At 38.8% G+C, this 12301-nt stretch overlaps 1 protein-coding gene across 12 annotated transcripts in view; it reads right to left on the reverse strand.

Moving 5' to 3' along the window:
* The window catches only part of FMN1 (formin 1), a 432271-nt gene that overhangs the window by 306601 nt on the left and 113369 nt on the right, over positions 1–12301 (reverse strand). For 11 of the 12 annotated variants that reach the window (XM_042942504.1, XM_042942497.1, XM_042942498.1 and 8 more), the window contains one exon: positions 10256–10434. The exons of the other annotated variant lie outside the window; for it this stretch is intronic. In XM_042942504.1, coding sequence (XP_042798438.1) covers positions 10256–10434 — 179 coding nt within the window. The remainder of the gene's footprint in view (positions 1–10255; positions 10435–12301) is intronic. 12 annotated transcript variants of the gene reach the window in all.

Below are 12301 nucleotides of genomic sequence, written 5' to 3' on the forward strand. Positions count from 1 at the left end.
AGAGGGAGACACAGAATCTGAAACAGGCTCCAGGCTCTGAGCTGTCAGCACAGAGCCCGACATGGGGCTCGAACCTACGGACCACGAGATCATGACCTGAGCCGAAGTCGGCTGCTTAACCGACAGCCACCCAGGCGCCCCTAGAGCTGTAGTTTCAAGACAGAAAAGGGAGGCTGAAAAAGTGGAATTCATTCAAAGGAGGCAAAAAAGCAATTGCCTGAATTTTAGGGAAACCAAATAAAATACTTCCGCTGCAATGTTTCCAATTCATTTAAATACAATTCCTAGACAAATTTCTCAGTATTTTTATAAAACTCAGTTCTATTCCATGTTCTCCTAGGCTTTAAAAGTCCATACATTCTCAAGAGTCCAAATTTTATATGCACAACTATTTAGTACATGTTGGAATAGACAAAGAGGAAATAAGGACAATAAAGTAAGGATCAAGATCAAAGAGAAGTGAGTGTCACAGTTCCACTAGCCATTAAGAGTTCAATGAGCAAGCCAAGTTCTTTTAGTTTTATGAAGCAATCTGAGATGCTATGAGATTTGTCATTATGTTACAGTGGATATAGAGGACAGCTGGATGTCAGGGAAGTGTGGAAAATTGCGTAAGAACTGAACTTGATGATCGGCATAAACGGGGATTTCTATTTAAATATGATAATTGATTCATGAATTTGCCATGCAAACAATTCTGGTTTGATGCTTCTCAATTGGTTACTAAGTTTTCACTGAGGACTAATGTCTCTAAGAGTTAAAATTCTGCTAAATATAATTAAGACTGATGGAAATAAAAGCAACTCTATGTAAAAAAGTAGAAAATGTGTAAGAAAGATAGAAGGAATGGAAATACATGTTTTGTTGAAGGTAAAAGAAAGTAATTTTGTCCTAAATGAGACTGGTTGTTTGGAGAGAAATGGCTTGGGACAAAATTTGAAGGCCAAGGAAAGTTGTAGAAGGTTCCTGAAGGGAACTCTTTGGAAAGGAATTTCATGTGTGGTCAGGCCGGACTAAGTTGAAATGGATTCTGTTTTTCTCTGTTCAAAAGACAAAGTTTTCTTGGACCATTGATCTGCTCTTGATAAGAAAATGTAAACAAAGGGTTGTTGTTGTTGTTGTTGTTGTTGTTTTTGTCTGCTGAGAAAACCAAAGCTTCTGTTTTGTCTTTATCAAGCCTTTGATTACTTAGTCAAAACTTCTCAATGTTAAAGGAGCTAAGTTTTGCTAACAACTATATAACCCTACATATTTGCCTTTAGGATCTCTCATTGCCACTCTGGTTAAACAAATGATTTAAAGTTTTAAGATTAGTAATGATCTGTAATCTATTTAGGATGTGCCTTATAACTTTCTAAGGTTTTAACAAATTTCCCAGGATTTAAATTGTAAATGAATTTTTGACCAATTAGGCCTTCTTTGGTATGTGAAGTTACTCTGGAAACACTGTCAAACAAATAATGGTAAACCTTAGTATATTGTCTGGGTAAATGCTATAACTGCTCAAATATAAATGCAATTCCTGAAGTTTTAATGTTTTGGTAATAAGGTCATCACTTGATACTCTGATTATCAAGGTGTTAGGTGTCACAGAGATGATGAAATTTCCTGTATCAATTGCATCAGAATGAACTCTCATCAGATTGTTAACCATGTCCATTTCTGAGATTTCTGTCATTTATAATTATTCAGATGCTCATACTAAATGTGTTTCATCTTCAAGATTTGTAAAAAGGACTTCCATGACAGATACAGGTATTCAATACCTTTAAGATCAATACTAAGATGGGTAAGAATTGCCAGAACTAAAAAGCTGCTTTCAAACTGAACAAGAATTAGGAACATGGGACTAAATGAACTGAAGGACACGGTTATAATTTTGCCACTTTTGTTTTAAAGTGTTGCTGGTTCTCTAAACGCTTGCTCATCTATGACATACAGGAATGTGACGAAGTATTCATTTGTGAACAAACTGGAGTATTTAACATTTCTCTCTACCTGAACCCTCTAAAATTAAAAAACTCTCAGTGAGTGTTCTTTCTTTTAAGGCAATCATAATCACTTATGTGAGTTCAATAAGAATCTTCTTCTTGTAACAGGATACCATTGGAAATACTGGTTATTTTACCAAGGCTTTGACTGGAATGTCATATTTGAGAGTCATGCATAGACTCAGATCTGACCATATAGCTCTAAGGAACTAAGGCTGACTTTATGAAACATGGAGCCATAAAGCCCCTTGGAAATGTTGGCCTGATACCTTGCTTACAGAGGTCCCAGCAGCCTTACCAGATGAGTAAAGAGTATCACTTCCTGGCAGGTGCAGGAACCTCATGATATGTTGGGGACCTCATGGAAAGGAATTTGCCCAAATCTTCATGTATTGCAGTCACGTCTGATGGCAAGTACTTGGCATGGCTTCTGGCCTGGAGAAGCTACTAAAAGCCTGAATCTAGATTCCTTATAAAGCGTTCCAGCAAAGCAAATTGTAAAAGATCTATATGATCAGTCGCTATTCTTGCTGACCTTATGTAAATAATTAGGCCAAGTTTATTAAAACTGGACTTGTTTTACAAACAAATTAGTCTTGATTTGGCTATCTCTGGTAATGAGGGTTTTAAGAGAAAAAAACGATGTCTCAATAATGTACCTTTATAGATGTTAAATTCTAGTTCTGATTGTCTTTAAATGTTTGCCTAAACTAGACAATGTGAGGTAAACTTTGGAAAATGTGTCACAATATTTCACGTATAGACAAACTTCTGTGCTTGTTTTTCTGTGGGGATAATAAAAAAACTTCATGGGCATATAATTAAACAACTAAAAAATGGGATGGATTCACCCCAACAATTGTCTATGAAAATTATTTTCTCACTGCAGACCTATCAATAGATAAAGACTATAGTGCCTTATTAAATTATTCACTTAAGACCAGGTTAATTCATAAATCTCTGTGCAAACCATATCCTCCCTAAACCTGATAGGACAGTTCCTAGAAACCCACCCCATATAAACCCAAAAGACCTGGTTTATTTAAAGGATTGAAAGTCTAACACAGCAGGGGATTTAACTCCAAAATGGAAGGGCCCCTACTGGGTCATATTAAGTACTCCCCCGGGAATAAAGTTAGGGAGCACACTTCATGGGCTCCTGTATCTAAAATACAGGGCTCCTGTGCCTCCTTCATAGAAAACCAATGGGCAAACTAATCTTCCTTCTTACTCCTGTAAACGTGTGGAAGACCTCATACTTCTCTTATGATGGTTGTACCTTTCTTTTTCATTCTCCTTTCCCCAATTTCTACTGTTCCTTCTTACAAAGGGCCATTCAAAAGGATCACCACAGACATTTGAATCACAAACCAAAAAAAAAAAAAAAAAAAAAAGAACAAACGCACAAACCCAAAAACATCTGATTCCTGCTGCCTGTTTCCACTCCATCTGAAGAGGCTTTAAGCCAGACATCTAAAAATCTTATCACGGGCAGACACTGGGTTTGTAATTTGCTCAGACTATTAACCTATATTTTTCTTGTTTCTATAAAAGAAATGCCTTATTAACTACCTGATTGTTCACTAAACAAAACAGTCTATATAATGGTTAAACACCACATGTTATACAGTTAAGGCCTTACATGACTCTCAAAATAACGTCATATTCTATTACTAAATACTGAATAACTCAAATGCATAGAAAATAGGACGGCATTAGATGTTTTAACTGCTGCACAAGGTGGAAACTTATACTCTCATAAAAACAAAATGCTATGTATACATTCCAGATGACCACGCAAATATTTCTGGATTTCTAACTGACATGAATACTCCAATTGGTGCTTCAAACAGTCTCTCTCTCTTTCCTTTAATGATTGGTTAAACTCTTGGACTGGAGCATTTCTGTCAACTACCAAAGTACTTTTATTGCGGTTTCTTTCTTGTCATTCCAATTACATTTTGCTGTTTTCTCCCATGTGTCTCTGCCTAGGGCCAAGACTCCATCACTACAATAACTTCAAGCCAACAGATAATCCTTGCTACTCAAGAAGGTTCATACACGTCCACCTTGGATTCAGCTGCTTCTGCCTTTTGTAACTTCTCTATATGTTCCCCAAATGATCAATATTGTCCATAGATAGGGACATCCCTGTGCCCCTACTCAGCCCGAAGAAGCTACAGAAGATGAGACCTTCCACCTTCAGCAACCTTAAAGATTTAGTGATCAAAATTACTCAGGGGGGATATGATGTGGGAACCCATAAGGCAAGCTGAGGGTCAAGCACAAGCTAGCACAGCACCCCCACCACACACACACACACACACACACACACACACACACACACACACGGTGGGATGCGTGTGATATTCCTCAGGTACTCCTGGCTGCCCAAGAACAAAGGAAAGGGGAAAACAAAGAGTTAACTGATAGAGATCATAGTGAGTCTCCATCAGTTTACAAATATCTTAGAAATTACAAGAAAAAGACAATTTTATCAAGAGCCTAATCTCCAGAAACCTATACACTCAGTTTCCTAGAGCCCTTAGTGTCACCCTCCCCTCAATAGTGATGTGGGGAACAAAGGCAAGAAGGAAATGGTAGGTAAAATTAAATTTCCTTGTAAACTATAGCCCATTGACAAATACTTGAGGCAAATACAGAGTAGAACATTTCTCCAGGAACCCCCTACCATCCTAAAGTGAATGCCTTACTAGAGGAAAACCACCTTAGCTTGACAATAGCAAGGCCTCAGGTATTTTAGGAGCCCTCTTTAGCATATCAAAGTCCCTCTTGAGGCCTCCCTTTTGTCTTTACCTCCCCCAATTCCTTAGTATATGACTAGTCACTCTTTACAACCCCAGGGCAGCTCTTCCTGCCCGTGGGTCCTGTCCCCATGCTTTAATAAAATCACCTTTTTGCACCAAAGATGTGTTTAAGAATTATTTCTTGGCCATCAGCTCTCAACCCCGCCATCACCCCAAAACTTCATCAGTGAACATTCCTCTCAAATGGAATCTTTGAGAAACTTCACTCACTGTAAGAAGTTAGACCCCATTTACTCTCTAGTCTGTCCATAATCAGTTGCCTTTGACACATCTGGTTCAAGGTATACCAAAAACTGAGGAACATGGCTGATGATAGCTCCTAGTTTGGTGGTATATAAGATACTGCCCTTTAAGGCTACCTTTGTAATGTTCATACTCTAAATGGGCACTCTGGGATGACCAAAGTTTTATCATATACAGATGCAATTCACCAGAGCAATTCACACATTTGGTGCATTTGGATGCTGCCCCAAAATTGATACGTAGGGTTGCTTGATCCAGTAAACAAAACATAGGACAACCAGTTAAATTTGAATTTCAGACAAAAAAACAAACATTTTTTCACTAGAAGTATGTCCTATACAATATTAAGCTATCTCATGACCCAAAAGTAGAGCTGACTGCGTGTTGAGTTTAGTCTTTCAGGAGTTTCGCAGACCAACCAGAATGGTCCACAGAATTTGTATAAGCGGGACTAGAAGATAATCACCCAACAGAACCTCTCTGCACAGCAGTCTGGTTGACATTCAGCCAAGTGACACTAAGACAGCAGCACTGGATGTTTTAACATTGAAATACATACTGGTTGGTAAATAGATGGTACCCTGAGCTTGCCTAGTGTCTACTCTACGCCAGCCTCACTCCCCTCCTGCCATTCCCCAAAGGAACCTCTGTATTTTCCCACAGTTCAGTAACTAAAAGATGAACACGGCATGGGACAATAAGGATGGGCCTGGAGGGCATTAGGCTAAATGAGATAAGACCAGAAAGACAAATACCTTATGTTCTTACTTATATGCAGAACAAAAACAAAACAAAAAACAAAAAAACAAAAAACCAAACTCACAGAAACAGAGAACAGATTGCCAGAGGCAGGGAATGGATAAAGGTGGTCACAACGTACAGACTCCCAGTTAAAAGATTAATCAATTCTGAGTATGTAATGTACAGCATCATGACTAGAGTTAACAACACTGTATTGCATATTTGAAAGCTGCAAAGAGAATAGATCTTAAAGTTTTCATCGCATGAAAAAAAAATGTGTTGGGGCACCTGGGTGGCTCAGTCAGTTAAGCGTCCGAGTTTGGTTCAAGTCATGATCTCACAGTTCGTGAGTTTGAGCCCCACATCGGGCTCTGTGCTGACAACTCAGAGCCTGGAGCTTGCTTCCAATTCTCTGTCTCCCTCTCTCTCTGCCCCTCTTCCACTCACACTCTGTCTCTCTCTGTCTCTCAGAAGTGAATAAATGTTAAAATTTTTTTTTAATTTAAAATAAAAAAATGTGCAACTGTGCGAGGTGATGTTAATGAAACTTGTTACAGTAATAATTTCATAATATATACTTTTTTTTTAATTTTTTTTAACGTTTATTTATTTTTGAGACAGACAGAGACAGAGCATGAACAGGGGAGGGGCCGAGAGAGAGGGAGACACAGAATCTGAAACAGGCTCCAGGCTCTGAGCTGTCAGCACAGAGCCCGACGTGGGGCTCGAACTCACGGACCATGAAATCATGACCTGAGCCAAAGTCGGCCGCTTAACCGACTGAGCCACCCAGGCGCCCCTATACTTCTATCAAATCATTATGTTTTACACCTGAAACTTATACAATATTATATGTCAAGATACATCAATAAAACTCAGGGAGAAGGGAAGGATAGTACTGGAGACACAGAAAGTCCTATGAGCCTTCAAATAGAGTTAGGAGACTACAAATTTTGGTCTTGCAACGTGAGTTGTGACATGGTTCCACCTATTAGGACAAAGATTTCTCATTGAGCATATTAAGATCTATTTGTTTTCTTTAAATAATTCTCATTTGGGGCGCCCGGGTGGCTCAGTTGGTTGAGCATCTGACTCCGGCTCAGGTCATGATAATGCGGTCTGTGAGTTCGAGCTCCGCGTCGGGCTCTGTGCTGACAACTTAGAACCTGGAGCCTGCTTCTGATTCTGTGTCTCCCTCTCTCTCTGCTCCTCCCTCGCTCATTCTCTGTCTCTCTCTCTCTCTGTCACAAAAATAAATAAACATATGAATGAATAAATAAATAAATAAATAAATAAATACATAAATCCCGTTTACCACATATTGGTATTGCTTGGGTTGACTTACGCTCCTATAACAGAATCAGGAAATTTAATATTATAGCTAAAAGACTCTTTGTTTCATCTGTTCCTACTCTTCTCCATTCTGTCAAAACACAGTTGATTAAGAAACTGAAGGTAAGCAAGTGCCCACAATCCCATAGCTGGTGAGTGGTTGAGCTGAGAGTGGAAATGAAGGAGATCTCCATCTCTTGGGCTAGAGCAGAGATTGGCAAATTGCAAATCTGACCCACCGCCTGTTTTTGGATGACTCATAAGCTAAGAGTGATCTTTTTATTTTTAAATGGTGGGGGGAAAAATCAAAAGATGAATGTTTCTTGACATGTGAACATTATCTGAATTTCAAATTTCAGCATCTATAAACATTTATTGGAGCACAAACTCACTCATTCATATTCTCTATGGCTGTTTTGTCATAAGAATTGAGTAGTTACAACAGAGACTATATGGTCCCCAAAGCCTAAAATAATATTTCCTCTCTGGCTCTACACAATAACAACAACAACAAAATTAATTCATGGCTGCATAAGAGAACTTAAGGAATTTAATTGTAGCTCCAGCCCTAATGCCAGTGGCCATTCTGATTTCTGGGTGTCAAATTCCCACCAATTAAATGTTTTAGCTATCACCTCTGCATACTAATGAGAAGCAGCCTACCTATAGAAAAAGGCTGAGGAAAGCAACTTCCTGATGCTAATTCTGCAAATCAGTTCCAGAACTGAAAACAGAGTAGTCCCGTCTAACATTTAAAACTGATCCAAGTATCACACAGCAATACATGCCTCCCTGACCTTACTGTTGAAAGCCTCCCAGAGGAAAGACCTCCTTGCAAGCGGGTGTGGTGATCAAAACTTTTACTGAGTAGAACCCCTTCAAATGGAAATCTTACTTACAATATCAACATTAAAAAATAATAATGATAAAATAAACAAAACATAGGAGTTAAATTGTACTGTCTGAAGAGGGTAGAGGGCTTGGAGGTGAGGAGCCTTAGGGCCCAAGGTGTAAAAACCACTGATGTGGAAAACAATCTAAAGAAAGCAGACCAATTTTTAAAAATTATAATTAATGGAAAACTAAGGAACATGAATATTTATATATTTTATCATATGTTTATGTAATTATTTATATACCAATATAATTTTATATCATATATGATATATATATTTATAAATGCATAAATATTATAAATATGTAAATATATAAGCCATTAAAGGCTGGTTTAGGAAAAAGACCTTTTTTAGGCAGTGATATGAATCACAAGCCTAAATTTACTTGTATTTACAAATAATAATCCCAAGTTTATCTTAAAGAAATGGTCCTTAATATTGGTGGGAGAAGAGGTATAGGAAAAATTATATGTTGGGTAGTGCCATCTATTTCCAAATTGTGGACTATTCTACAATTGAAAACAACGTCAACATCAAATAATAGAGAAATGATTTTTAAAAAAATTTCAGATTTAGAATATATTGGTAGAATATTAGAATGTAGAACATTCATTTAAAATACATCTAGAAACGATATGTAACAATATGGATGAGCAATGTAAAAGTAATTAATAGAGAAAAAAAGGAAAGAAAAAAAGGAGGAAACATATAAAATCTATGCTTGTAGGTTAAAAAAATCTCTCATTTAAAAAAAGTCATATTTTTCTCTGAAAAATACAAAGAAAATTTATCAGATTTTAACAGTTGGTATCCTTGCCTGCTGAAATTATGGGTTATTTCTTTTCTTTCAATTTTAGTACATAGTTCAAATTTTCAAAAAGGATTGTGTATGATTTTCATAATTGAAATAAGTAAAATTAAATAAACCAGAAATACATAGTTTGGCCAATGTGTTTAAAAAAACGGATAAACATTTTTTTAAAAAACACAGATGTTTCAAAATCCATTTCAGGGGCACCTGCCTGGCTTGGTCAGAGGAGTGTGTGACTCTTGGTCTCAGGGTTGTGAGTTCAAGCCCCACGCTGGGTGTAGAGATTACTTAAATAAATAAAAGCTCTGAAACACACACACACACACACACACACACACACACACACACACACACACAAATCCATTGCAACACCTTTAGACCCCAAGCTTCTGGTAGCAGCAAATGCAATTTAGAGTAATCTGACCAATAGATGTCACTGTTACACTGCTTTCATTGACCACATCTCAAGATGCACAACCTAACTTTGGAAGGTAGGGAGACAAAACCAAAAACATTACAAATTTCCATCTCATCTCACAAAAGGCTGTAGATTTTTCATCTTTCAACTTCATTCCAAACCTCCTTTTCCAATAACTGGGATGTCAAATGCTTTTCTAAAGTGGCATCCAGTGACTATGCGACTATAATTATGAAAAGCACAAGGTTCGCTGGGTTTTTTTTTCTGGGCCTGAACATAATGAACTGGAAGGTATCAAAAGGAATCAAGGACACGAGCTTGCCAATGGGCATTAAAGTTAATGGGAAAAAAGGGAAGAGGAAGAGGAAGAGGAAGAAAGGAAGAGGGAGGGGAAGAAAGGAAGAAAGGGAGAAAAAAGAAGGAAAGAAAGAAAGAAAAGCCCTTCTTGGATTCCTAATGTTCACCCCATCTCTGAAAAGAAACTGAAAGGTAGAGAAATGTGGTGACAATCATGACAGTCTGGTCACTCTATCAGGCCATCTACAACGTGGAAGGAGCTAAAACCCAGCCTACTGCTTTGTTCACCTGTTAACGGAGCACCTGGAGAGAAAGAAAGGTTTAGAATGTGTCAGGAAGACAGGCTATTGGCATTGCTCTGGAGATTTCAGAGCCTATCAGTTGGCTAACACATGTTCTCAACTTTTTAGAAAAATGATATTAACAGGTGGCAAGCAGCAAACAGGTACTCCCACAACAAGGCAAAGCTGATATGAGGAGAGCACTCTGAAAACATTCAGGTAGACACTAAACACAGTCACTTTCTGGTGCACAAATTTCAGACACTGAGGTATATCTGTTTTCTGCCATGGACTGATTTTTAGATAATGACCTCCCCACAAAATGCAGCTTCAGCAGTTTTACAAACACAATTACCATTAAACACATTTCAGTTGACCACAAAGTATCACAGCTCAAGCACAAAGATTTCTACTTACATGGAGATCCAAGTACAGTTCGCTTTTGTTTGGCTTCTCCCTTTCCTCGTGGAGCAGAAATGGACAGGCTGGTCCTGCTCTATAGCCCAGGAACCATGCACTTCCATCCCTGTTGGGAAGGTCTCTACTTGCTGTCTGCTCACTGAAACAGTCCCGGGGGAAGCCCTCGGAGGAGATGCCTAGACAAAACCAGAGAAGACCATCAGTGACACAGTAGCAAGAAAAACACCAAGCGAGCCATATCTGGGGTCTCGTATATGGGCCATTTCATACTACCTCCTACATTCCTTTCTAGGGTGTGTTTTTAGAGTTTGCTTTCTTCCAAAAGTGCCTGTCTCGATTACTCTTTCTGGATCACCACTAACAAAGAGTTTAAAACATTTGCCCTCATATGCAATTTAAAAAGAGAAGTCTATTGGCTATTCTCTATGGTCACTATCCTTGCTTACCAATCCAGGCCATACAGATCATTCTCTTTCAGAACAGAGTTGGAGGATGAGAGGGAGGGACAGAAGTCGGATGGCCTGAGCTGTTGGTTTAACTACTAAAAGGTGTTATCTGAGCCAAGTCACTAGTCACTAGTGTGGGTGTTCTTATGGAACAGGAACTGCCCCATGTTCGCCTTTATTTCTGGGGACAGAAATATCGTGTGTGATGCATATTGGCACTTGGTCACTTATTGAATGAGTGACACTGCATGAGTGAACTATTTGGGACTCACTTTCCTCAGCTCCGGAATGAGGGTATTAAGCTTGTTTTTACTTAAACTACGTTAGGATGGTAATAGTCAAGGACGTGCCAGGTACTGTTTTCAGTTCTGTTCTTTAACTTTTAAAGTAACGCTATAGACAGGTAGAATTTGTGCTCGCATTTTAGACAGGGAAACTGAAGCACAAAAGAGGGTAAGCAGTTTGCTCAAGATCATAAGGTCAATAAATGGTAAAGCCAGGCATTGAACCCAGGCAGTTAAACACTAGAAGTCAGGCTCATAATAATTAGATTATATAGCTACTGCCTGGCATTCTTGAAATGGCAATACATGTTGTACAACAAAAGGACTTCAGGGTCAAATGGTGTGAGAAAAGCTGCATGCTGTATCCCTTGGAGCCACAGTTCATGTTACCATATTAAAGACCTTTAAACACCCTTTAGTAAAAGAGTTTAGCTCTGTGTGATGGTGTTTTCCAAACTCATTTGACCACAGAATCCATTTAAAGGATACCTGTTAAGCATGTTGGAAGTCTCTAGTACTCCACTGAAACATAATTTGGAAAACACTAGATTAGATCACCTCTAAAGTCTCACGCAGCTCTCAAGTTCCTAGGCCTCTCTTAATTCCTAGTGAGCAACCTTGGCAAAATATTAAGCAACTAGGCAGAAGGGTTTAGGCTCAGTGCACTAGGCAACAGAGATCACTACTGGGTATATGATGGGGTATATTACACATAATTCTTGTAATAGTGTCTCTTTGATAGTGAAAGCCAGCCAACCACTTCTGCCATACTGAAAACCTGACGTACAAGTTACTTGAGCTGAGACTAAGTTGGCTAGCAAAAGGACTGTGGGGTAACACACTTATCCTTTACATTAAGGTAGAATTTTAGAAGAAAGAAAATTTGAAAACAGCCAAGGTTTTGCTTTTTGTTTGCTTGTTCAGTTGGTTGGTTTCCAATCACACGTCAAAGGGGAAGGTGACACAGATCACAGTGTCTCTACAGTTGCCCTCTGGCAGACTGTTGACAAAACACTTTTCTGTAGCTACCAAGAAAATAAGAATTCAAGACCTCAGGCATCTCCTCTGCAGACACAGGGTGTCTGGAAAGGCATAACCAGGCTCTCCCTTCATTTAGAAAGAGGGTCTTTTTCTTCACCCGGCCTCACCCTTTCCACATGCCCCTTGCAACCTACTCTCTAGACAGACCATCTCCTGGGCTTTTGCTTAGGGCCTCACGTGCTGCAGAGTGTCCCCACTCCTCTCAGAAGTCACAGAAAAGGGCTACTGCCTAAAAGAACCTCAGAGAGGAGCACTCTGCTAAGCACCTCCCT

This window comes from Panthera leo, chromosome B3, assembly GCF_018350215.1.
Source record: "Panthera leo isolate Ple1 chromosome B3, P.leo_Ple1_pat1.1, whole genome shotgun sequence".
Lineage (NCBI taxonomy): Eukaryota > Metazoa > Chordata > Mammalia > Carnivora > Felidae > Panthera > Panthera leo.